This window comes from Chlamydotis macqueenii, chromosome 21, assembly GCF_036417535.1.
Source record: "Chlamydotis macqueenii isolate bChlMac1 chromosome 21, bChlMac1.mat, whole genome shotgun sequence".
Classification (NCBI taxonomy): Eukaryota; Metazoa; Chordata; class Aves; order Otidiformes; family Otididae; genus Chlamydotis; species Chlamydotis macqueenii.
Genome location: NC_141576.1, coordinates 7,405,291 through 7,432,570, shown reverse-complemented (window position 1 = coordinate 7,432,570; position 27,280 = coordinate 7,405,291). Strand labels below are relative to the sequence as shown.

Here is a 27,280-nt window from a genome sequence, read left to right as displayed (position 1 = left end):
GAAAAACTCTGCCAGCTTTTCTCTCAATTTACCTGACAGGTAATGCCCTCCACGCACTGAGCCAGCCAGCTGGAGGCAACAGCCACTCCCATGAATTTTTCAGCTGTTTGCGGAGCTGCTGTTGACTGTCTTTATGCCGATGCTCTCACTGACAACTGCCAACAGTGGAATCGGTTCTTTTCTGTAGCTATGAGCTTGGTGTCTGAACACTCCAGAGTCTTTCCAGCTAGATCGAAGTTGCAAAACATGCCACTCACTTCTAAGGTGGCTATAATCAGATACTTATTTTTTGGTGCTAATCCAAGTGGAAATTATTTAAATTAGATGGTATAAAGAATGTTTTAAAAGGCCTAGCATAAACTGTGCATGTAATTAACACTGGGGAATAATTTGAACATAATCTCTTGGGCCTCAGGGGAAAAGAGATCCCCCAAAATAAAGACTGGATTGATATATCAAACTGGAAAGTTCCTAAAAATAGCTTAGGGGATCCAGCTATCTGACATTATAAACTACAGCGGTCCACGAGTGACCCAAAATACCTGCTATTTTCAAGAGTCCAGTTTTTAAATGAAAACACTGAGATGAGATGCAGGATGATATCATAGCACCTGCCTGCAGCAGAGGGCAACTCCTCTGTAACACCACAAGGGACCGACCACCCTTCCTCCCCCCATCTTGCTCCAGGAATATGCAAGATGTGGCAGCTGAAACATTACCATCTCGGCGACTGTCAAACCACGTCTCAGCTCCACTCCAGGAAACAAAATCACTTCTGGTTAACTGAGGGAATTTTTGCCTTCTTTGGGGACAATGACCTGTTCTCAGCTTATTCTTCCCTTAACCTCCTTTACGAGTTGATGGTAATAATGTACCTGGGCAAGAAATGTTGGGCATTTGGGAAATGTCAACAGCTATGGATTAGTGCAACGTCCCTCCTTAGCAATGTGATCTCCTACAAATCCATCACACCAGAATCTGCAGCAAATTTAAGACCTTACCTTAACCTAGTGCCACTGGGGCAGCAGGCAGCGACAAGCTTCGTGGTATTTCAGCAACATTCAGCAAGTATCAGTAACACATGGTGTTGTAATTGCAGGATCTCAAACACATTTGCTGAAACTGCTACAGGAGAAAACCTCACGCGCACGGTGTGTCAGCTAAGTCGGTCTTCCCCCTGATTAACGCCTTTAATTGGGTGTTGCAACTGAGTTTTCTTTCTGTGTTAGCTGAAGAGGTTAGAAGTGAAGCTCAAAACTGAACACAAAAATTAGAGAGAATTAGTGTTCATGTTCCAAAATAAGACAGGAACCAGAAAGCGAAATTCTCCGTCCTTAACTCACCTTACTGTGCTTTGTGTAGCCACTCTCGCAGAACCAAACATCATTAACACGACGCAGGGAAAACTCCCGCTGCTTTTGCTGGCAGTTCTGCTCGAGTGAGGGCTGTGTGATCGGGATAGCTGCTTGCAAAGTCAACAGCTCCAAACCTGTTCCCTGCAAACCTGTCATGAATGGAGTCTGCAACGTCTGGCTTCGCAAGAACAGTCCCATTTTCAAATGCAAGGTGCTCTAATGTGTAAAGTGTAAGAGAAAATCTAGAAAAGGTGATAACTGATGCAAATTGTTACGCTTCATGGGAGAAAGGTGTCATCGTATCAAAACTTTGCTGGTTACTCAAACGGAATAGCAGATTTTGTATGTTGAATTCTATTAGATGTAAACATAAACTACCTGTGAATCTTTCTAAAATGTGGCACTTGGTAATCTCAGCTTTTCTGCAGGAGAGGCATGCAGTACCAGGAATTCAGCTTTGCCCAGGTGAGCTGGGGTGTCCGAACACTGTACAGGCTCAAACAGATATTGTGGAAACCCACCGTGAAACGACACACACGTGCTCCAGGCACAATGGAGGAAACGGGAAAATTCCTTCTATAAACCTGCAGGAAGGCCACACTGTTATGGCACCACGCTGCTTCTGAGTGGCAGCGCGCATGTGAATTTTGGCACCAGCCTTTCGAAATAAAGGCTCCAAAGAACACTATAAAACGGTTCTCTCTGCCTTTTAGAAGCAGCTAAATGTCCTCAGCCTTCCAAAGAGGACATCAGGATGAAGCAATGCATCTGTGTTGAAGCAAGGAGGGATACCAGCCTTTGAGTTTTTTGTCTGCCACAAAGCGAGAACAAACACAAACTGCACATCAATGGCTCCATTTGCACTTTTTTGGAAAAGCTTTTTCAGTTCCTTCCTCTGTTCTAACATATTGATATTGCCAGCACACTCTGTTTGCATGCCAAAGGGAAAAACATATTTAAGATGTATTTAGTGCATGATTCTCGGAGCTCTCAAATCAACAGCAAGAAGGGTCACGGAAAATGAAGCCACTGACAACTCCAGGGTTGCAGGGACATAGGAAGAAGAAGAAATAATCCCTGTGACCTTGCAGCCTAGCAGGCAAATAGACTTGTTTCCACAGAGACCTGCACATCCCCCAGATGTGAGAGAAGGTTCTGCAAAAGCTCCTTCGAGACCCTGCCTGAAGCCAGGTTCTGCTCCTGGCTGTTGCTCATCTGATCTTGTTAATACCTGTCACCATGGGAGGTGGCACTGCTCATTTGGAACAAGTGAAACCAAGGTGTCATGAGACATAGGCAACCTTTTGAACTCCCCAGGGTTCTTAATTAATCCTCATTTCATAACCACAACTCATTGTTTGCTGCAAGTCTTGGGAATAGCGAGGAAAAAAACCCACAGTTTAATGCATTTTGGGAAAAAACCCTGACTCGCAGAAGTACCAAATCAGTTGGATTTCACAAAATCCAGACTTTTCGTCTGCCTCTGGTATTCCTGTACACTGTGTAGCTGCCTGGCTGAAGCCCAGGCTGCATGGCATCTGTTTGCCTTCCCTCATAATGGGAATACTGGGCCCCTCTTCTGAGAGAGCTTTTGGAAAGAGAGACCAGTTATTCCTGGCTTTTAATCATTGCCATAAAAGAGCTTTCCTGCCGCTCAGGTACAGCAACAAAGAAAAGAAGAGGTAGAAAGCTTTTGAGGTACCTCAGCAGGAAAAAGCAGAGGTATGCTGGTGTGTGATACAGATTGCTCTAAGCAGCTGCTCTGCTGTTTTTCCTTCCGCTGCGCAGAGATGCTGCAGGGGGACATGGCTGTGAAATGCATCGGCGTGTTTTCTCTGCACCATTGCAATGACTGCCCTAGAGATGAGAGTACCGCGTCTTTAGTCTGTGGGCTGTGGAGAGCACAGCTCTGGCGCTCCAGCAGCTTAAATAAGGAGGGGTTTGCTCCCAGTTGGTGCTGCCTTTCCGGGAATTTGTGAGCACCAGCAGCAGGTAGGCAGCTGCCATCCAGAGAACGGGTATATATACAAGAATAAGAAAAGGAGAATTTAGCTGCCATTGAAAGCATGGGAAAGGAAGGAGTTTTAAACTCGATGCAAAACTTAAACACGGTCTAAAAGATCTTTAAGAAAGACAATTTTCTCATTGGACTAACGAGAGAACAATACTGGCTTGCGCAATAATTATCACGATCCATCCAGGCTCTCTGCTGGACTTCCAGCCTTGCTTCCTAATGTCCCCAAGCTGGCAAGTTCACCCCTGTTTCTGCTGCGGTACAACTGCCCAGAGAAACTTAAGCTCCCTTCTTGACTTGTGAGCCTCTGAAAATGCTCTGCCTACGTTCTGACTCTGAGCACTTCTGCAATATTCACACTAATGCAAAATGTAACCTACAACATCCCATTTGAACAAACAGCAATCAATCTAATACACTACAGCTCAATTACTTCCTTGGGCTCTGTAACAGGTGCTGTCAAATAAATCTACTGAATAAATCAATCCCATTGTAACATTAGGAAGGCTTTTATAACTGCATTTGCTGAGTGGGAGGACATTTTTCTCTCAGTTTTTTTTTACTGACAGTCAGATAAAAAACATATGAACCAAGAGAGACAAGCAATAAATGCCTCGGAGGTGAAATCCTGTTTATACTGAGGTCTCTTACTCCTCCACTCCTCTGAGGATTCGGATGCTACCACAGCAAAGAGAACCAAGCCCTGTGGAGCCAGGCCAGTTTTCAACACGGATGGACTGGGCGATGCCTAAAATACTGAGGCTGCCTACTGTATTTGCACACTGAGCACCTTTGCATCATCGATGCTTTATTCTTCTATCACAGCTTGTCCTTTCTTATTCCTGGCAGGAGACTCACGGAGACCTCCAGCAAGGGCATCTGCAGGGATGGAGCTGGTCCTCATTAGGAAAATACATCTCTGTATATTTCTGTTATGTTACTGCACTGTATTTGCAACAAAATCCCTCTTTGCTTTCTTGCCACTTTAAAAATTACTGTCCCTGAAGATTTCCTTACCCATTCTTTCTCCTTTTACTTTAAAAATGTTCATCAGAATGCACTGTATTTCTTTTCATAAAGCTCCATGGTTTGGAAAATGGATCAAGAGAATGACACCTACTTAGTGTAGGTTTTTCCCCCGCGGGCTTTGCTCTTTTTTCCCCCCAGTGCTCTGCAGTAAGATTAAGCAAGCGAAAGTGTCAGCTTTTTCTGAAATGAGAACAGCGCTGGGATTGTCTGTTGGCATCACGCAGCGTGGATACAGATGCACAACAATAGAAGATTAGCAGATAGCAGCTCTGCAACCATTACACATTTAGCTGAAATGTAAATACTGCTCCTCTGGGGGAAAACGGAGAGGCTGCTGCGAGCCGGGCGGATAAAATCTGCAGGACTCCAGGGGGTTTCAAAGTTCAGGAAGCAGAAAGCCAACATAAAGAGGGTCTCTGCAGAGAAGTCAGAGAGAGCAGAGTAACACGGACTGAACTAACAGGAAAAGTCACCCCAGTGCCACCACGGCGTGACATCTTTGGCCATTTTTCTTTTCACGCCTGCAACAGATGTCACTGCTCGCAAGCGACTAATGGCAGCTCTGGGGACAGTGAAAAAATGGATGTGGGAGCACATGGAAATGCTAACCAAGGCAAGCCAGTAAGACGCAAAGATAGAAGAACAGCTACAGTGCTGGACCCTGTCTAAAAGCCTCTACCGTACCACTTCCTTCTGAAAAGGCTACATTTTGTTCTGCAAAGTCTCTATTTTATCTGCATAGCATTAAGCCCTGTGTTTTCTGGCAAGGGCTGTACATAGCTCAGTTATAATGAATGAAATGAGCTGGTAACAGTTGGGTATTTATAGGCTCAGCAGGCTGGTGCTCTAAAAAATCTGAAAGCGTTTAAAAGTGCCTTTGGCTCAGAGCAACGCTGACGATCCCTACCAGCTTGTGAGGACATCCAGGAGAAATCACAGCAGGAACAATAACAGTGGCTGTATCCTGAGCTTTGTGCTGAGCACAAAAAATCCAAGACTGCATGTCCAAGATTACCGTGAATACGAATACACAAGCTGACTTCTGCATGGTTTTCTGTGGAAGAGCTTGCTCATCAGTAAACACAAAGCAATGAGATCATTAGTTTGCTTAAGGTAATTGAGTCGAATATTGCAAGACATGTAATATAGTGGCTTATCACTAATGACACCAGATAGCTCTGAGGAAACTCAATGTCTACCAGACATACAGGAGTATCTCTTCCTGCTTCCTGGAGACCTACACTCCAAACAGCTCTGGACCTAGCAAACCAGCCATTGACATCACAGAGCTTCTGTAATTACAAACCGATTCCTGCACCATGGTGTCAACGCAGCCCAGGGGACCAAGGTACAAGGCCCCTGAACTTGCCCATGTACGACCTAAAGAGTGTCGAAGGCTCCACCAAGATAAGATTTCCAGATTGCACCTGCTCCACAGTTGTGTGTGTGAGCTCCAGGTTTCCCAGCTGCTGATCCTACCTACCTGCTGATCCGGGGCTTGCAAGACAGCAAGGTCTGTCTTGGAGAATAATGGCATTTTCTCTCTCCAGTATGAGATATTTCAGAACCAAAAAATCCCCAACATATCCAACAAGAGAGGCAAATTCTCATTATTTTGCTCAATACTGAGCGCTGCCTGGGCCAACAAAACCTACAGTGAAGTCTGAGATGAGAGTTATCTCAAAGAAAGGAAAGAGGGACGATGTACACAGAGGTGCCCTCTTCAGTATCCCGTCTTCCCCCAATCCAGGAGTGTGAGGTTACAGTGCCGCGAGCAAAGGACAGACGGAAAGATCTGAGAATGTAAGTAGTACTACTTACTACAGACGAAAGGTCCATGTTTACCATCCTCCTGTCATCCAAGTCGACTGGCTGGAGGCCTGCAACATTGATCTGGACAGAAGAGGTTCTGTATACGAACCTCAGCAGCCAGTCCCCCCTAGGAGCAGAGCAGAAGAAGCGCGTGAACAACTCTTGTTGCCAAACCAACACAATATGTGATTACTCGGACCACAAGGAGAGCAGAAGGGCCGGGAAACACAGTGCTGTCTGGACCAAGACCAGCTGCAGCTTTGCCTGGTGTGGGAATCACAGCCGTTGCTGAATTCGGGGCAGGTTCCTGGGACACAGTACTGTAAGCCTGAATTTAATCCTGATTCATGGGCGTAGTCTCATTATGTCCAGCATGTTTAAAAATCTGACCCTTCTATTTATTTCTGTATTTGCTCAGAGATTGCAATACATTCACATAATCTTTTTAACGTACTAATAGGTAGAAGTTCTCCAGCCTGTAGACAGCTGTAAACGTGATGAGGCCCACAATAACCAATGCTGCTGACATAAATACCGACTGTGAAGCTCCTTGGAGAGCTTCTGATTTATAGGTACTGGATAAATACACGGTTTCAATGACAAAGCTAGGAAGCTTTGTTCCCACTGTAAAGCATTGTCATAAGTCACTGTGACAGTTTTAGGGTAGACTGTAGCATGACGAGAGAAGGCGATGAGTCCTTTGGAAATACATAACCTCTTCTGCGCTGAGTAACAGCATAAAGCCCAGGCTCCTAAACGCCACCTCACTCTGTAGAGTAGATTTAAGTTCGGTGCAAGTGGTGTTTATAAGCTGTGATGGCAGCAGGTGAAATGCACCTGCTCAGGTCACCATTTCTGGCTGCTCCTGTCCACTCCAAAATTGTCTAGGCTAGAAGTTGTGAGTCTATGCAGAGCTCTGCAAAATCTTTGCAATGCATCCGCACTGCTCAGGCATGGGTTCTTTCAAAAGCTGAGTGAGTTTAATTAATTTGGTTAAGGTTTCCCGGTAGGAATTTGTAACTCTGCTGTGAAATCGGATGGGACAGCTCTGACAGCTGGCTTTCACTCTCCATGTCCTTTCAGACTTCAAAGTTGAAGGACACAAGCGACACTGGACTGAAGCTCAACAAATTGGGCCCAAATCTGATCTTGCAGGAGATTTATTCCATGTAATTCATCTGACCTAAATAGAGTTACTCCTGAAGTGACAGAACGAGCCTACAATTTGTAAAAGTGAGAGACCAGAGAAATCAGAATCAGGTGAGGTCCTACCTCGGAATGTTTGTATAATCCTTCTCTCACATCTAATATCCTCACATCAGTTCTCCATATCTCTCAGTTACCTCCTCTGGCTGCCCCTCATCCTAACTGAATAACCCTCAAATTCAGCATCTGAGGGCAAAGCCACCAGCGTGGTGGAATATTTCCTGACGGTATTCTCACCTGCTGACTTCTATTTGTGAGCAACAAGCTACATTTTCTACATCATTTTTCATTCCAGACATGTGCCTGCCAAAGCAGACACTAACCAAATTACTGCACACACAGAGGTACAAACACACATACTATTTTATTCCCACAGCACATGCAGGCTTTGAAACTACAAGATTGCTTTTGTTTTCAATATTATAGGAAATGAATACACTGAGCTTTTTGCAGTGAAATTGATTTTTGTATAGCACAGGGAGGAATGATATTTGCCAGGGCAAATTCAGTGATGCAACAATCGCTATCTTTTATGATTTTTTGGAGGAACACAGAAGCACTCCCAAGGAGGCAGTAATTGCTTTTTCCTTGTGTCACATGAAGAAATACTGTAACTGGTGTGGACATCCATCATCCATAAAACCTCCTGTAATCCAAAAAGGACAAAGGCAACAATTTTCAGCCTAACTGCCAGATGGGATTAATAATTTGTTGTTTTAATCTTGAATGCTTTGAATTCTTTCCTTTAGTTCTTCTCTGTAAATGAATGCACTACGTTAGATGCACAGTAATACAATACTTCCCCATCTCATCCCTACGCATGTAGGCATACACACGGATATGTGCATGGAAAGTACCAACAGCATTTTCAGCTGTCCTTGACCGGAGGGCTCACGGCTTTATAAGCTGTCCTGACATGCAGTTACAGGTTCTTTGCTAATCTTCTTGCCTGGTTATTTCGCAATTTATTTTCCTGTGCTCTTAGTCTTCCCTGCTTTATTCCTTCATTTTAATTTCCCCTCTTCTAATTCTTGTTACAATTACCTTCCAATACATAGTCATTAGATTTGATACTGTCACTTGAATCCTTAACAGCTTTTATAAGATCCCTTCAGCTGTTTCCTGTCTCTGAATCTCCCTCCTCTCATCCTGCAGCTCTCAGAACTCTGCATAGCAGCTGTCTGCACAGTTTCAAAAGGCTGATATTTGGTTTCAAGGTAACCTTTCTATTCTTTCACATCCTTAGTAAATTCACTACAGCTATTCCAGCTACACCTCCTTTGTAAGCAAAATATAATGTGGACTGTCAGTTTGCTTGAGCTCTTCCCCTTCTGTTGCAATTTTCCCATCTTGTTCCCCATATGCAGCCCCTAGCAAATTGTATCTCAAAGCTTTTACAGATTTGAATTCACCTTCTTCTACTGTCAGTGAACTTAACGGCTGTATTTACAGTCCTTAACATAAAGCTGAGATTTAAAGGAGCCTTAGAATGTGTCAGATTGTGCACACAAACACACTGACCAGTTTTAAGCTGCCAGGGTGATATAACAGTGCCACCATATGAACAGGACCTATATATTGAGCACCTCAGGCTTCCAGTGTAACGACGCATCGCAAACAGCCGCGAGCTGGAGACAGAACAGCCTTCCAGTGTCTCCTGAAGCCTGTCATCTCCAATTAATCTGAGGGAGAGACCTCCGGAGGGAAGAGGCTCTGGCACTGCTGTCTCTGGTGCTGTCTGAATCAATGTCCTCACCAGCTGAACAAATATATTGACTTACAAAATGTTTTAAAAGGATAAATGTACAAAGTCATCTCAGAGTGACACTGGGATAAAGAAGCATAGGATGTACAGACCTGCAATAACCATTTATGATCCTGCCCGACACCACTTTCGTGATAGCTTTCCAGTACTTGGCTTCTCCTTCCACTGGAGCTCCCAGTAAGACCACATCTTCAATGATCCCTTGAGAATCTGTTAAGATGAAAGCAGAACAGCTCAGACTTAGAAGACGGATCAGAAAATATATAAGAGGCAGAACTGGCCTGGCCTCTATCCAGAAAGATGTAGTTCAAACAGCAAATCTGTGGAAAGTTCTTGCCACAGACCTATTATTGATCTGGGTTTGCACAGAGATGAACTATTAAGCTTTGAAACATGAAAGGGACTGACTTTCCTTACAGTGGCAAACGCTGTCATACATGGAGCATGATAAAAGTTTCCCACAACCAGTCCTTAGAGTCCTTTGTGACAAACATGACCTGTACACACAACACAAAACCCCCAAATTCTTACTGTTGATTGGGAACTAGCAGCAATGAAGGCATTTGCCAAGATAAAGTGATAATCTATCAAACTGGTTTGATTTTCTTGAGGGGTACTTCAACCTGAATGCCCAGGGCATGATTTGCTGAAAAGGAATGTTGACTTTTAAGCGTAAGAGATCTCCCTTTCTTATCAGACAGCTGCAGCTGGGGAATTTCAGTAGAAATAATTATTGAATTAGTGGGCAGCCATGCTACTTTCCTGAGGAATATATTCATATCTATTCATAAATCTTCTTTCTAAGAGAGATCAAGCACCTGATGCCATAGCAGTTAAATGAAATGCACAGCAGCACATGTCTTGGGGGACTCGTGGGCACAGCACGCCAAATCCATACTCTCCACCCGTGGGAGCCCAGCGTTCGCAAGATTTGAGCTGAACCATATGCTGAAGTTTACAGGGAAGTGAAATTAAGAATGACTGCATACCACATCGAGTTATGACAGAGAGGTGCTGCCTGGCCAGACTTTTTAAATATGCATCAATTGATTTCCTTTCCCTAATAGCAGTAAAAGTCTGGGAGCTGCTTGCAGTGCCTGCATCTTCCTCTGCAGTGTAAATCCCAGTGCCTGACAACAATCCAGAAGAGCTCTTGCAGTATTATTTTTTATTGCAAAGCAAATTTTGCACCAATCCAGAGAACAGCAAAAAGAAATTTGATTTTGTTAGTGTAATCTGTGAGCAATAAAGTCCTGTTCCCATAATCATGTGCAATGAAAAAGAAACCCAGAGCCTTGTGAATGGGGAGCTCATTCCAACCGATGTACTAAATTCCATGGCCACAGTGTGAGCCAACTGAATAAACAAACAGCTAATTCATCAGGATCCTGAACATTTGGGCAAGGTATTGGAAGCTTTTGTTTCTCCAGTCCTTTGTACAGCTTATTTCTTGCTCAGAGCAAAAATGTTCAGCCTTGGCTGAAAAATACTCATTTTCTTCGAATGTTGATAGAGGGGAATGGAAACCTGAGAACAGATCACTGGCCTACATAGTTGCTGAGGCTCTAGATAAGTTAAATGTATTTCACAGTTTGCAAATCTTTTATATGATGAAGAATAACAAAGTCTGCACAGCAGGAAAATGAAAAAAAAAAAAACAAAGTCCAAGCAATTACTGATGGGCAAAATCTAAAAACTGATAAGATGATTTGTCCAGAAAAGGTGTGGAAGATAAAATCTGACGCAGAGGCCATAACCAGTCACCAGGCAAAGAGGAAAACATCGCATCATGTTAGTCCTGACTGAAAAGAGAACAGTGGTGGAATTCAGCGCTCTCTGGGCATTGTACGGATCCAATGCCAAGGACCACGTTTCACAGCAGAGTTTGGCAGCGGCATTCCTCATACCTCATACCACAGAGACGATAACGCAGTGGTGATACTGGTGACACACACAATCCTGTAGGAAACTGTGATCAGTATTAAACAAATATGTAACGTGTGACACCTCACTCCTGTTGAGTGCAGTTTGGCTTCACAGTTCAGGTTCAGACATTATCAATTTTCCTTAGTTTACACTTCACAATTCCCTAAAATGCTTGGGAATCGTGATGAAGAAATCAGCCCAATAATCTTCCCATGTAGTAACTCGTCTCTGACAGGTCGTTACTACATCTTCTGCTATAATTAATGTCATTTTCTGGAAACCTACTCAGCTCTGGCTTCCAAGGTCAGTTGTGATGAAGTATCCCTAAGGTTTTTTAATTGCTTTGCAGAAGAGTATTTTCTTGTAACAGAATTTGACTCTCTGCCATGGTGTTTCACTAGATAATCCATGATTAGTTATTTGTCCTCAGAAATGCCACTGCCATCTGGATACAAAAGGCCTGCATGACTAAGCCTTGTATTTCTTTCGTGTGAGACATCCAAGTCCAAACCCAAATCAGTCTCAGATGTCCCAGGTCCCAGCTCCATTGCTTCTGCGGTTTGTGCTGGAATGTGCATGTGAAGAACGCCTTGGCAATCTGCGCTAAACATGCTGCTTTTCATCTTGCAAACAGCTCAGCTTTCATAATTCAATTAAGGAACTGAAAAATTAGTGTACAGTGGGGAGCTGCTATGATACATAATTACGATGCTTAGATTTCTTTAGAATGGCAGCCAGCCTTGAAGACCCCTAATGATTTCCTTTCACGTATTACTTAGCCACAGTCCCATGTTATTCCAGCAAGAGACTACAGATCATTAAATAAAAGCCTGAAAATATCTCAGCCCCTGGCATTCTTAGGACACAAAAAGAGTAGATGTAGGGCCGGATTAGGAGCTGGGTTCTGGCTTCACAGCAACTCCATTAGGATCACTCTGGATTTGATTAGATTTATTTTGAGAACAGAAATCCTGTATTTGAGGACTTCCATCTTAAACCAGAAGTGAAGTTCTGGTGCACAGCTGTCAGCGAAAAGAATGCTGACCTTCTCCGTCCTCACTCGCCTCTATTCCCACCTTCTTGGACCTTATTGAATGTTCTCCTCTACAAAGCTCCCCATTTATTAGCGACTCTCTGTGAGGCTAAACGGTTAATGAATTAAATTAGCTACGCAGGGGGGAAGGCAGGCTGCATGCACACACTCACTACTGACTCAACTCTAAGATGCGATTTACATCAACTGATCATAATGATTTTATTCTTTTTCTAAATTAAAAATAGAATCTATTAATAAACAGAACCACAACGGGTAATAAATTGACAGATGGTTTTATACTTGACTTTGGGGAAAAATTACCATGAAAATAGCAGATGAGAGTGGCATTTCAGTGACTTAAATGGAAGGGAGGACTCGGAATCAGATACAATAGCTACAGAGGGCTTCCAATAAAGGCAAAGCATCCTCTGCCAAATCGTAGTGGTGCGTGGGCAGCTCACAGACTGATCTAGCAGTTGAATGTCACAAAATGTCAAGTTGTTGTTTACAGACTGGAGACCAAACTGACACAGTGGAGCACCTTGAGTGAAGACAGTGGATTTAATCCACTGAACTGGTGGAGATAACAGAAGAATTTGGCTCCAAATGCATTTCAAAACTGGGTTTTTAGGTTTCTGTCCTATCCTAAAAGACCAAAGCTCTATTCCAGAAGAACTCTTCCTCTTGGAAAAAAAACTTCTCTACCAGCAGTAAGGAAAATAACGGAGAAAAAGGTTAGAAGGTGAATTTTACCTTTTTCCTGAGCCATCTCCTGCAGGCAGAAGTAAATGACTCTTGCACCCAGACTAAAGCCAATCAGGGTGACAGGTCGCTTGCCCTAAGAAAGAAGGAAAGGGGGAAACACCATCAAATTCTGTTATGCAACAATACCTGATACACAAAGCACTTCTGCTTGTGCATAATTGTTTAAACATTCAAGCAATTTGATTGATTTCAAAGGGACTATGTATCCTTAAAGTTACGCACAGTTCAACAGTCAGAATCCAGCACACCTGAGTATTCTGAATTTTTTCATACTCAGAAAATCAATTCAAATAATCCAATGATCAGAAGTTACAACAAAGTAGATGTTTCAAACAGAAACAAAGCATTCACTGTCATTGTTTCGAAATTTCCAAATGAAAGCGTAATTAATGGAATAAAACTTTCCTAGAAATGCTTCAATAAACAGACGAAACTGTAATACAAAAATATTGACCATTCCTAGATTTAAGACTGAATGGCAGCAGCACTGTGTGGCTGTTATAAAAAATGATGTGGGGTAAGCTTTTATTTTGAATAGCCTAATAAGATTTTCTGTAAGATGAAAGGCAGCCTAATCTCAACAACAATGACAAATGGTCTTTGTATTAACCAGGGAGCAGGTGTGCGATGGAGTCCCTAGACATCAGGCTAATGAGTTTTAGACGCTCCAGCACATTGGAATGTGTGTTTTCACAATACTGAGTGCTTAAAAGGCAGTAACAAATGCCCCCAAGCAAAACAAAGGGCTCGTATGAAATAAAGTTTATTGCCTTCCCTGGGACCGTATTTTTATGAGAAATCAAGTTCATTCCTACGCTGCTGTTTCGCATTGTTATTTATGACACGCAGTGCTGGGGCCGTGGCTCCCGCCAGGCTCCTCTGTAATAGATATCGGACCAGCGTGCCTGTGAGACGGACATGTGGCCAGCAGAAGTCAGCCTCCCTCCACACCAGCGACAGCCCAGCAGGCTTTTGGGAGGCAGAAACGTCTTTTGTAAGCCTTCTCAGTGAGGCTTAATAACTTCTGTCACTTCTTTCAGGTACCAGCTCATTCCACTTCTCTGTGGGCAAAAACATGGCTCACAGTGCATCTAATGTTGCAGAGTCTTCTCTTAGGTTGTTCTGCTAGTGCCTCTTAATTATCAGTGAATATTTTAACACTCTGCATTCGCTTTTCCTTTTCACCTGTCTTTACTTTCTGTTCTCACATTTCCCCTAGGTGAGCTGGCCTCGCAGTTCTGTGACACGGTCAAGCCACTTGTCATTTATGACCCGGATCTCTTCTTCATTTAGAAAAGCTTTAGGTTAAATGGAATAAATCTTAGCAGGAATTCCCTGATTCACTTGGACCTCCTATTTTTCCTTAATCAACCAGATACATGCTGGTCACCTTCATGCATCATTTTGTAATTTTTAAGTTTATTATTCATTTTCTTCTCACTTGATACTTAACTAGCACGACTATAAAACTTCACCTCCATGGGCCAAATCCCTTCCAGACATTATTCCAGGATAATTTCTAGCCGATTACCTGCCGTCGACTGAGCAGGATATGTGCTAGGTGTTTGCCTACTTCAGCAGACCGATGGAGACACACTCCCCAGGGGTTGTCAATGACACTGGCAACAGTCAGGAGCGAAGCTGGCCAAGTCAAGGCCGTCACAATACCTGCAACGCACAAAGCAAACAGCACGGCTGTGGTGGTTTAGCCCGGATTACCACACAGTTTCTTATTCACCCTCCCCCCTACCCAGTGGGATGGGGGAGAGAAATTGGGAAGTCACAAATCTGGGCTGCTCTTAGGAAACATCAAAAGCAAGATGGTTCACTGAAGTTAAAAGCTAAACCTAGGACCTTTTGTCATTTCCAGTTCTTCTTTCTCAAGAGCTGATCTGAGAAATGTTTTGCTAGACTGAAGATAAGAAAGGATCTGATGTCCTGATAGGGAGGCAAACAGACACTATACATGAATGTAACCTGCATGCGTGAAAGGTTTATGTAAAGCAATAAAGCACCGTGAAATAACATAGACAAATAAAGAGTCGCATGTGAAGGAAGGCGTTTCTAGCTGTAATTTTAAAAGAACGAGTCAATGACACAGAGGCACAGCAATCCAGGAAAGCAAATGTAGATTACAGGTGTGGCAGAGAAGGTTCTCAGGCCACTGCTGCAGGGTGGTGCCAATACTGCCGAGGGAGATGCCTTCTCCAAAACCTTCCCTGTTTAGGAAAGCTCCTTTAAACAGACACCAACCCTTAAACTGCACAAGAGCCACTCAAGCAGATCTGAGGTGATTTAGGTTCTTACCTGACAAGACAGTGAATTTTAAGGCTTCTTGTGCCATCATGTTCACAAAACCATTCAGCAGGGAATCTAAGGCGTTGCCAAGCTCCATCAGGTACTTGGATTCCCAGGCCAGACAGTACTGCTCACTCGATCGCAACATGCTGCTCCATGGTGCTGTGAAGCTCCCTGAGAAAGGTTGCAAAGAGGGAATTCAAGTTCAGAGAAAACACGACAACGGCTGACTCCTGGCAAGACGAGTCCAACAAAGAATCAGAAAAGAACCGGCAGGGCAGTGCAATACACTGATATACTGTGATAATTGTGAATTATATTTAAACATACTATTAGATTTAGACTCTGTATTTCCACTGTTTTACAATAAATGTGGGTTTTGTAAATAATGCCACAGCTTTAGCTGCCTTGGCAAAGAGTCTTCAATGTGGATGGGCTCAGATTTCATGATCCATTCAGTTGCCTCACAGACTGCCAAGACAGAGGGATATTAACACTAATTATATCAGGTATTGACAGCATTCCTCCTATCATCAGACATCAGGCCAAGTCCTGCAGCTCCATCTTCTCATACAGACCAAAGGAAAGCCTGTCCTGAGCAAGATGAAGTGCTGAATGGCTGCATGGACTGAGTTTAATGGGACCTGAGAAATGGAAAATACGTAAGATCTTGTCAAAATCTACATCAGAGCATCTCCCCAGCACTTCAGTTAGGTGGGCAAGGATTGTGTGAACGGCTTCGTCTGAAAACAAGGCATCTGCATTTCTAGATCAGACTGCAATTATTTTTACTTTGCTGTCTAGCTTAGTTAGCCACTTCAGTTTAATTTTTTCCCTTCAGATGCTAATCAAAAGCAGTGCCTGGATGTTTGAGACAGTAATGGGTAATTTACACTGCGCAAGTCTAATTTTTTGGCTGAGAGAACAATTTTTAAGCCATACTTTCTCTCCTGCTTGTAGTGTATCTTGTCCTAGGTGGCCAGGAGGGGCCTGGCAATGTTATTAATGGCAGATGAACTCCAAAGAGCAGAATTTTCATCTTAATTAACCAGACCCCTTCCCACGCAGTTCCTTCCCGAAACAACGCAGGGCAGGTTGAGGCAGCTGCTGACCAAAGTGGCATGAGAGAGCCTCATGCCAGATCGCACGTCAAGGTGCTGTCAGATTTGTGAAAGTACAGATAAGCAGCTAGCGGGAGCTCAAAAATCACAAGGTAGTGAATTCTGTAAAAATCCTGTCCTCAGTCCCTCTGTTTTAAGGAGTCAAGCAAGTGTGTAAGTAGACAGACATAGCTGTAAGGGGGAAAATGGATGACAATTCTAGTTTTGCCTTTTCAAACATTATAGCAGCCTGCTAATTATGGAAGAAGAATGTGTGTCATTTGTAACTCCCTTTTAAGGGCAAAGAGACACAAAAAGGTTCCTGAAGGGACACACTTGTCTATGTAACAGTGCCTGGGAGTCCTCCAACCCCAAGGATTTGGACCCCTGGCAAGCAGACAATGAGCAAAGCCAAAGCACAGTACTGCAAAGTGAAAATAACCTTACTCTGACAGCAAGCTGCAACCTAACAAGCAACAGGACAGAGATATCATTCTGCATTAATGATATCCAACATTAATCATGATGCTTCGGAATAAACTGGCAGCTGTTCAGTCAGGTTGCTGAACACATCAGCAGACAGTTGACATATTTTATACGACAAGCCATACTGGAAAATAAAACACTACAGACCTTTCAAGGTTGCTGTCTGTAAGTTCACCTCCTGCGTGCTGCGCTTAAAAGGATTTACTTGACAGAACTTTCTTGCCAATAAACCTCATTATCTGGCAAATACGGAGAAAGAAAAAAGACACTATTTTCTGTTAATTGCTGGAGGATAAACATAAGGTCTCAGAGATAGGTGAGACACTCTGTACTAGTGCTGGAAATCATCCATGCTGAACAGACCTTTCCTACCAAAACCAGACAGCATTTATTAACAAAAACAATCCTGCTATGAGGACTACTGGTCCTACTATCACTGCCAATTTACCGCCCTCTCTCTCTTTCCTCTGTTTTGATTGGGTTTGCAGATTGGGTTACAAAGGCTTACGGTGAGAGTTGATCTCTTTTATTCAACAAGCCAAGCAAGAGCGGGGAAGACTCGGTGCTACGAGAGCACAAACACTGCCTGGAGTGGAACAGACATGGCTCTCCAGGCTTCTTTCAGTTTCCTCATCTTGTCCTCACCATATTTGCCAGTGCACAGCCATCCAGTAATGGCTATGGTGATGTGAAGCTGCTTTCCTTCAGTAAGTGGGAGAAATTCAAACTCTTCTATGGCTCCCACACGCTTCTTCATCTTGTACCCTACACACAGCAAGGCAGAAACACAAGTCTCAAATCACACAGCAAGGACAGACTCTGCTTACAGTAGAAGTTCATAAGAAATTTCTTGAGTTTTTTTCTTTCCAAAACACTCAGCAAGTCCACGCATTACTTAGAGCCTGGTATGGAGCGAACATGATCATTCTGAGCCTCTGTGACCTGAGGGAATCGCAGCAGAAGGCTATTTTGCTGCAGATGAGACATCAGCTGTAACAGCCACGGCTCTCCATGGCAGCATCTTTCTAATCCTACGCAGCAAGCTTCCGTTTCCTTCATTAGCCACATACCAAATATTATTTTCCTACTTGGTCAACAGGGGCTTTGAGATTACACCTCAAAGTGCTTCCCTTGCTCTGCAGAGCTCAGTTAAGTCATGAGCTCTGCATTTGCAGACATGATCCTGTGCCTTAGTAGCTGAGAAAAGTGTGGTCACTCTCTTACCAGTAAGGCCAGCTCCAGCTGCTCCAAAAAGGGATGCCATGACAGCAATTCCAGCAGTCGAACCTAAAGCAGCTGCTCCAGCACTTCCAATGATAGTAGCAGCTCCCGCAGCAACCAGAGGGGCAGCAAGACCCCCTGTCAAGCCTGAAGATGCAAAAGTCATATCACCAAACTATTATTGCTTACAAAAACCAGGCAGTCATTTCCCTGTGCTGTGTGAGCGCTGCTAATGCTACTGAGAGAGTACAAACGATGGCCCTCTTTGCACCACTGGTAAAGGGGCTTTCTGAGACCTTCCCCAGGCCCCGAGTCTCTGCACAGATTCTTTGACTGACTTCAGTAAAAATGAAGAATAATTTAAAAGTCAAAGGAAGAATGTGTGGTAGCCTGGGGTGAGCTATGCCCCATTTGCTTAGGAAACATTCACCTAGTCTCACACTATTTGGAATTTAGAGTTGAATATCTGATCCTTTTATAACACAAGAGCAAAACAGAAAATATTTTTAAGGGTGACGACCTCAGTTTAATACTTCCCCAAGCTAGTGAAACTACACTGGAATAACATTTCAAGCTAATTCTTTTGGTTTCATTTTTGTGTGGCTGAAAATACTTTCACTGGAATCTGGGGTTTCTTCTGTTCATTTTTGTTTTGTTTGTTGTTTTTTTTTTAATTTGAGGTGGTTTTTGGTATCTGAAGTGACATACTACCTTCAGCCTGGCAGTGAACAAAATAACAACAGTGGAGAAAAGCAGTGAATGCTTTAAAAGTAGAGCTTGGGCTGAAAGATTTAATGTCTTCTGTTGCTGAATATGTAACTCAGACACCCCTCCCTCTGCCCCTAGTGCTGTGCATGCAATTCAAGAGCAAGTCTCCAAAATGCCTAGGGCAGCCTCACCGATCACTGTTCCGCCTCCAATGGTTGCCAAACCGATCAGCAGGTATCTCTTCAGCTTTCTTCTTCTTTCCTTCTTTCTTCTTGATACTTCTGCAGTTCTGTGGGGGGATCAGAATGACAAACGCTGATGGAAAAGCTTGACGGATAACAGAGCTGCATCAGAGTCTGCTTTTATTCTGCTCAGTGTAATTTCCCTACCGGGAACAGTAAAAAGTAACATGCAGGTGTGGACTGTGACAACACACGCAGATTTATGAGCATGGACATAAATCCACAGATTCAAATTGAAACGATTTAATTGCTGACAAAAGCCAACAGATGTTACTTACTTGGAAAACCCTTCTTCATAGGGCTGAAGCTTGTAAAAAAAGGAAACAAAAAGTCAAAAGCGTTTTAATAACTATATACTGCCTGTGTGTCTTAAAAAACCACAAGAAAGGTAAGGGGAAACAGGGAAAAGTGTTTGAAACAAAAGGGAATACGGGTAATTTGTGCTATCAGACAAAGAGATGGAATTAAACTATTTTCCAACAACAGTGTTTATATTGAGCCACTTTCTAATTGCACAGCACAATGTAATAATAGAATAGGTATTAAGGACAGTCATTAGTTCATTTGTCTGTGTGCATTTAAGCTCCATTTTAACAAGCTTACTAGAAACAGGTACATAAACCCAAAAAGAACAAATATAACTTCTTAGGCACTACTTTTGGCTTCTCTCCACTGTCTTTGGTTTCTCTCTTACAAGAAATACTTCCCACTTTAGAGGAAAGTGCGAGAAACAGAGGATACTGGAATAAGTTGTTTACAGAGGAAGGTTCCTTCTAGCCTGCTTACGCAGCAGTTAATCTGGGCCTTGAAACATGAGAATTTATCTTGCTTCCAAACTTGGATATTTTCCCTCTTAATCCTAGCCTAATTGTGGATTTTCATTATCCATATAATTGCCTAATCCTTCCTGGAACCCCCTAAGCACACTGTAATTTTGATAAAGACAATTTTAGATGAGTCCCAAACAATACGCAGCTTTGTAAAACACAGCAGGAGGAGAATGAAGCACAGTGGGTGAAATCCCTGCCGTTGCTGAAGTCAATGGCAGAACTCCCACTGACTAGCACGGCACGGAGACTTTGTCTCCACAGAGATCCTCCGAAAAAACCATCGTGTATTACCTTCTGCGGCTGCAAACGTAGCTGTCTGCAGAGAACAGTGATGCCTGCAACGGCTACCTCTTCACCAATTTCTGCATAATCAAGTTCACTTTCTACAACCCCAAGGTCAAAGCGGTATTTGGATGTGTGCCAGTTTGTGCATGCAGTCACTGATCTGACTGCCTGGCTTTGGAAAAAATTGCTCCAGGAGCTCTTTAAACATGCTGCAGTCTGACTGCTAATACCCAAGTTGGCAATATTCAGCAATTTCTGTTCTACATAGTGGTTCATCAGCTTTTATAGTCAATGTGCTGTTGTCTCAGGCTGAAAATAATGACACTGAGAGAGCTGAAATACAACCAACTTGGCTTTAGCTGCAATAATGAGCAATTTGTGAGTTATATGGGTTGAACAATAGTTTGCAGGTAAATCCTGCCTGAAGACGCAGTAAGTGAAAGTACTGCCATAAGTTTTACCTGTCATTGCTTTCCTTCCGTAGCTGCTAGCAACTGCTTTCGACTGTTGTTTTCCTAATAGCTTCTGCATTACAATTATCACTTGATTACCAGACTGCTTTTATTCCACTGTGGTAATTAACTGCCTCTTCTGGTACCTCTCTACCCTCAGTGATCGTGGATGTGCAGCTTCTTGCCTGATCCAGAAATTACGTTCAGAGGGATTTTACAGATGGAATTTCAGGCCATTTTCCAGTAATGAAAAGTGGCAGGAGTACAGGTTAGTGAGCTACTGACATCATGTTCTCCAGTTTCTTACAGAACCGTGTACAAAAGAGAGGTGCACACCTGCAAGTCAGAACAAGTTAGGTGCTCGGTAAGGTGGATTTCCGTGTTTGGAGCATTGTTTATAGATAACCATGCTGTACATTTAACCTTGCACGTTCTGGGCCACTGGCCAGCACAGCCACAGCAGCAAAGGCAGGAGCAAAACCTTCTGTGAACAAATATCAGTAAAAAACGCCTAAAAAACAGCTGCCAAAACCCTATTTGGTTGTTACTGTTCCAAAGCCTCTAGCAGCAGATGGCCAAAGCTGGAAGCATCCTACGCAGATATTGATATATTCCCTGCCCCAAAAGTTTGAGAGGTCGAAGCGGTGACAGGTTTATATTCCACTTCCTTTCCCGATTGACTCCGAACTTTAACACAAACAAAGGGTCATCGATTCCTCACGAATCTCAGCCCTGTTTTAGCACTGCACTAACGAATGTGTTCCCAGTGCAGTCCTCCATCACTTTCACTATAAAGAATTTTTTCCCTTTTATCTAACCTTTATTTCCGTGGCTGCAACTTGGAAACAGAACAAGACTGAAATCCATGGTGTTCGCCGCAACAGATATGCGCAAAACCTACGTGTTTGAAAGCCATGCTTGTTAAGTACGCAGCGTAATTCTCCAGCGGCTCCTGCCATTATCAGACACACTGCTGTCCCTCTGGGTTGTGCTACAGGAGCCACAGCCCAGCTGATACAGAATTAGGTACTGGAGAATTATCTTTGCGAACGACACCCCACCCTCAGCAGTGGCGTTTTCCTGCACTAAAGGCCCAGGACTGAGTTTGTTTCCACAAGCCACAGCAAAACAGTGCCCTTGCTCCTGCATGCCAAGTGGTGTCCTGTTTAGCAGTCCATGATCTCTGAGATTGTTTTGACTTTCCCTTTTTACAGTGTGCTATAAAGTTAACTGAAAGACACCCAACACGTGCTGGACCCCACGGTAACGTCTGAACTGAACTGTGTCAGGGGCGTTGATTAAAGCCTTTAATAGCGCTCAGGTTAATCTCATCACCTGTTTGCTGAGCTGACAGATAAAAATATTAAACAGTCCCTTGAAAGTCCACTATGGACATGTTTACTGCTTTGCATACGGCTAAACCTTCACACAATTCCTGCCTGCTAAGTGAAATTTAAAAATACTACATTCCTTATAAATAGACACTTTTTGGCTGTTTCACGTCTAAGAAGTACTGATTAAGAGAATTAATCTTGTATTAATAATACAAAATTAGGAGTCAGATCCGTAAGTATCTAAATATGCAGACTGTTGCCCTCAGAGATCAACCTTCAATAGGAGTTAGAGAGCTGTCTCTTAAACAGGACACACTGAACAGATCCATACAAAATCAGCAACTGAGGATCTAATCCTGAAATTTATAGGAACTTAATTCTGCAAGAGGCAATTCTATCTGAAGAATATTGGGCCAAGAGATAAGAGACAAAAGGTCTTTCTGATGTATATAAGCATAACCTACAGTACAGGAGAGGAAACTGGAACAAGGAGATGTGGGAGTTGTGCACACAGTAGACTTTACCAACTTGCAAGGTTGGCTCTCAGCTCTGATTTTAAGAATGCTGAACTTTCCAGCTTCTCTGAAGTGCTCTCAGGGCTCTGCAACCCTAATCAAGCTGTAAATGATTACGCTAAGAGCCATGGGGGGAATGATCAGAGACTGGACTTAGGCACAAGTAATTACTGCTGAGCTTTCAAGCACTGGCAGTGTTTTTTCATCCTATAGTCAACCCAAATGTTCTTACTCTGACTCTTCCTCTTTTTGTTCCTTCAGGCTCTCCAGCAGAGATTCCTCCAGGACTTCCAGCTCCTCCAAGGGGATTCTCAGCAGCCAGGTGATGTGGCAGATCAATACCCTTGCTCGAGCATCGTAGTACCCTTAAACAGAGGGAAGCCCAGGAAATCAATCAGTCTGCATCGCAGCAGATAAAACAGCGAGCGGTGCACTCTGCTGTGCTAGAGGACCATGTCACATACAAGCACAACTCCTTCCCTCAGGCCCTCTTCATCTTCCATGTATTTAAAGACAACTCCTATTGTCTAGAGGAAAGAGGGACAAATGGAAAATCCTTCATCCCTGGAACCTCAGCCTGTGAACAAAGTCACTACACCAGCTAATTGCCTCTGCGGCAGAAAAAAAGGATCTCAAATCCTTAGGTCTTCATCTTTTGTAATTGAGGCCTTTTGGCTCTGGATAGGCTGCACCTTTCTTCTCAACAGAGAAATGCTGCAGCAAGAACAGTCCTAACTGGAAATATCAAGTATGGGTAACACGACACAGTACACTTCAACTACGCACCGATGCAAGATACGGTATCTTGTAAAAATGCCCCTCCATACAAAACCTTTAAATTTAATTCATCTTGTGGGCAACAAGAGGGACTCTGGAATTTAAAACTACACACCGGCTCACCTAGCATCACTAACAATTGTTTGCACTTCTACTTCACTGCTAGAGACGCGGGAGTGGACGGTGCAACACAAGATAGCAGTAATGATTACTCCTGGACTTACAAGCAGGTGTTCCTAAAGAAAAGTCATTTAAAATGTAATAGATTTTAAATTATTTGTGCCAACTCTTGCTTTTTCAATGTGTTTCTCTCAGCAGCACCTGCTGCTTCCTGATGGTAGGCTTTGGTAAAGGGTTCTTGGAGCACTCTGGGATGAAAAATGCAATTGCTTTTCTAGGAGAAAGTGAAGATACCAGTAAGGCTCAACCACAAAGTATGTTTCTGATACCCACTGCACGTAGATCAAACATGACATTTGGCCATCTATTAAGTTTATTTATTTATTACCATCATTACCAAGATACCAAATGACTTCGGTAGGCTTTAATGACGCCACTTTTAAGATCTGTGCTTAGTTGAGAAATAAGGACAGTATTTATCCTCACTTCATCCCCGAAACGTGCCACATCTTGCAAGCCCAAGCAGGTGTTTTAACGAGAAGCCTTCCTGCTTCCTGCCTGCTAATCCACAACTTAGCTTTTTACTCAACCAGCTTGGCAGTAAGTCAGCGAGGCCTGAAAATACATTTCTTTTAAATTCCAGCTTAGCAAAATAAGCAGTTTTGCAATAACTGACTTGTCAATTTTCCATTAAAAATAAAGCAAGAACAAAAATGGTACTTTGTTCTGCAGCGAAAAAGGCTAATCAGCAACCAGCGAGTTCTTTCCTGTGAGAACATGTTAAAATACAGAGATTTTAAAAACGCATGTAGTGATATAAACCAGGCTTCTTTTAGAAATGAACATTTTGTTCAGCAGGCAGTCTTTATTTCATTAACTTTATCAGACTAATCCATATTATGGATTGTAAACCAGAAAATTGTTTTATGTGTAAGATAATATACGAGTAAAATCACATTTATTTATAATAGGCTTCACAGGACACTCTGGAATTTAATCCCTGAATATTTTTTTTTCCTTTTAGGCAACAAGCGATCTGCAGAAAATTTGCTAGGCTGAGATTTTTGTAACAGCTTCACTGCCTTCCTGAAGGAAGAGGTCACCTGCTCCCTGGAAACAGTGATAAAATCCACCTCACTCTACGTATTTCAGTTAAGAATGTTTCTACCATCACACACATTTGCATGCCAATACACGATGTGAAGGTAAGGAGATGCACAGTTGTTCAATTTTTAACAGGTATCATTAATCATTCCTAATATAATAGTTGCTTTTCCTGTAGAGAACACAGGGAAAGAGTGTGCTGCTTTTGCTGTAAAGGAAGCTAACACAAAATAGGATGGTACCTCGAGCTTTTTGAGCATTTTAAAGTATCAGATGTAAACTCATCTACATTATTCTTACAAAGAACAAACGCTAGGTAAACTTACCGTCTCTAAGAGAAAAGGATAGGAGATCCTAAAAAGAAAAAAAGTACATTCAGGTTAAAACTGATGACGTATGCCCAGAGGTCTAGAAATGGAGGCATTAAAACCCATTGGACTATGATTTAATTACTACAGCAAGTCAGTTCATAAACATGGGAAGCCAGCAAGCCACAGTTCAGTAGGGCAGCACAGACCAAAGCCAGGTGTTTCCAGTAAAAAGTTCCCCATATGCCGGCACAAATGGCTGGACAGAAGCAGATAAGCGCAGGATGGGAGAGCAGTGCCTGTCTGGTATATGCTGAAGCATCTCGTATTTTTTATTAGTGATCCTGTTGCAAATGAAAGTGCCACAATTACACCGTACTTCAGAATTTGGAGAAACAGGGCTCTAATCCTCCCACCACTCTAATGCCTTCTGCTCCTACATAGTCATATATCCTCAGATTTTCAACATGAGTAACGAGTTTGAATGCTACTCTAATGGACCAGTGGCCCCTCTATTTTTTTGGTATTCTGGGAATTCATAGCTCTAGGCAGTAAGGCTGAACTGGCATGAAGTTCTTTTGGATTAAGTACTCAAAAACAGAAAACCCAGAATTTATGGCCATGAGGGACTTGACTTCTGTGTTGGCTCCTCATCATAAAAAAAAACCTCTGAAAAACAGATCAGTCTAATAGATGGTTTCTGTGGACAAACCCACGAAAAGAGAGGCCAGTGTTTTTACTACTGTGTTCTCCTCTTTTATTGTCACTGGATAAATTTTAAGTTCTTTATGTAACTACAACACCAAGCATTAGCTCAGTCTAGCTACTTCCCTCTCCTACACACAAATAAAGAACAGCTGAATTTTACAGGGAATCCTTCAGCCCTTTGGGAGCACAAAAAATGCAGCCAAAGATGTAGGATGCTGCCAAAGAGTTTATGATTATTAGTCCCGTAAGCTCCTAAGCAAAATTTGTATCGTAAAAATGTCTCTAATCTTTTCCCTACTGCATGAGAAATGTAGAACGGAGAACAACCCATCCTTAACCAACTCCTGCTAGAAGAGGGGCAAACTGTAGATATTATCCAGGCAAAAGTAAGTGCCTGGACTCTGAATATCATTTTAACATGAGAAGCATCTACTATTTCATAAAGTAGAAGAGAGCTTTTGCATAGGACTAGGGAAAGCAAAGGATTGGGGCAGCTAAACTCCCACCTACGGGTGCTTTTTCACAAGGTATAGCCCCAAACTTTTGCTCCACTGCTGCCCAATGCTTTCACACACACACCTCTGCTGCTGAATGTCTGGGTGGCTGTTCCCATCCACAGAGAAGCCTTCTTTTGCGCACCTGTCCTGCAAATCCTAATGGGATGAGGATTTCCAGAAGGTTGGCCTGGGCTCTGCCCAAATTAGTGATCGCTGCTCCTTCGTCCTGCATCCCAATAGCCAGAGCGCTCACCCAGGAAAAGGAAGGTCCTGGTTTGCTACCTCCAGTGTGTGAATAACCCTTTCAAGTTAAGTTAATCACTGAATCAGGTCTCCTCTGTTCCCTCAATCACCATGCTGCAGAAAAAAAAAAGGCTTCTTTTTAGCTCCAGCCACACTGATCTGTGCATGCACACAGGCTCCAGGCTGGTTGGTGGGATGTGGGAATTGGAAACGTTAATCCCCACAGGCAGAGGGAGGAATGTAAGTCGAGTTTCCTAGAGCCGAGCACTGTGACTACCCAAGTATTAGATACAGGGGCACCACCACCTCCTCCCTGGCTGCAGTTTTGTGAGGAAGGGTTGGTACAGAGGTGTCAAAGCCCAGCACAAGGTCCAGGGCTGGGAGTCCCAAGCAGGAAGTTGACCAAGCAAAGAGCCTGAAGCCTAGAATAAGATGAAGCTTGTGACCTTGTTGCCATAATTTCCTAACAGGCTTGTGGTTTGTGAGAGCCCATTTGTAGGCAATAAATTCTCCCTGTGTGTTGCAAAGGGAGCCGTGGGTCTGACTCAGGTCCTGTATGATATGCCCAGTATCATCTGTGGCACCTAATACCAAATAATCTTTTAAAAATCTGGCCTAAGCATTTATGTACACGTATTTCAAAAGGTGAGGGATGGATACAAGTAATCAGTTGATAAACTCAAACTGCTGTTTTTATTACATCCATGCCAGTTAGCATTCCCACGTACTTCTAATTGGTTTAGGCTTCGCATGTACTGCTGTGCAGTCGTCTGGAATCCAATCAGCTTTGATTAGATTAGTTCACAAATAGTTTTCCTCGTCTAAGCAAGTTATTATATTTCATTCTTATTTTGAGGTTGGTGTTTTGAACCTCCCTGTGAACTCTATGCACAATACCACCGCCCATATGATTGAGGAACCTTACAAAGAAAGGGAAGCAAACTTTTTTTCAGAGTCTTTACCAGCTTTTTATGAATTGCTGCAAGTTCAAAAACCATTTCCTCAACAACAATGAGTATCCAATCCACATTGCAGTGGATGTGTGTAGAAAAACATAGGAAAATGGGCATTCTAAGTATGTGCGGGGCGGGGGGGGGGAATGCATAATACAAACTTCCAACATTTTATCACCTATCGTCTCTTC

General features: G+C 43.0%; 1 protein-coding gene across 1 annotated transcript in view; it reads right to left on the bottom strand.

Moving 5' to 3' along the window:
* TMCO4 (transmembrane and coiled-coil domains 4) overlaps window positions 1-27,280 on the bottom strand; it is a 36,032-nt gene that overhangs the window by 5,974 nt on the left and 2,778 nt on the right. The window contains exons 3-12 of the mRNA XM_010123386.2: window positions 24,707-24,734; window positions 22,612-22,744; window positions 18,913-19,010; window positions 18,017-18,160; window positions 17,438-17,557; window positions 15,216-15,380; window positions 14,440-14,576; window positions 12,897-12,981; window positions 9,274-9,391; window positions 6,220-6,337 (exon numbers count right to left, since the gene is read on the bottom strand). Of these exons, the coding sequence (XP_010121688.2) occupies window positions 6,220-6,337; window positions 9,274-9,391; window positions 12,897-12,981; window positions 14,440-14,576; window positions 15,216-15,380; window positions 17,438-17,557; window positions 18,017-18,160; window positions 18,913-19,010; window positions 22,612-22,744; window positions 24,707-24,734 (1,146 nt within the window). The remainder of the gene's footprint in view (window positions 1-6,219; window positions 6,338-9,273; window positions 9,392-12,896; window positions 12,982-14,439; window positions 14,577-15,215; window positions 15,381-17,437; window positions 17,558-18,016; window positions 18,161-18,912; window positions 19,011-22,611; window positions 22,745-24,706; window positions 24,735-27,280) is intronic.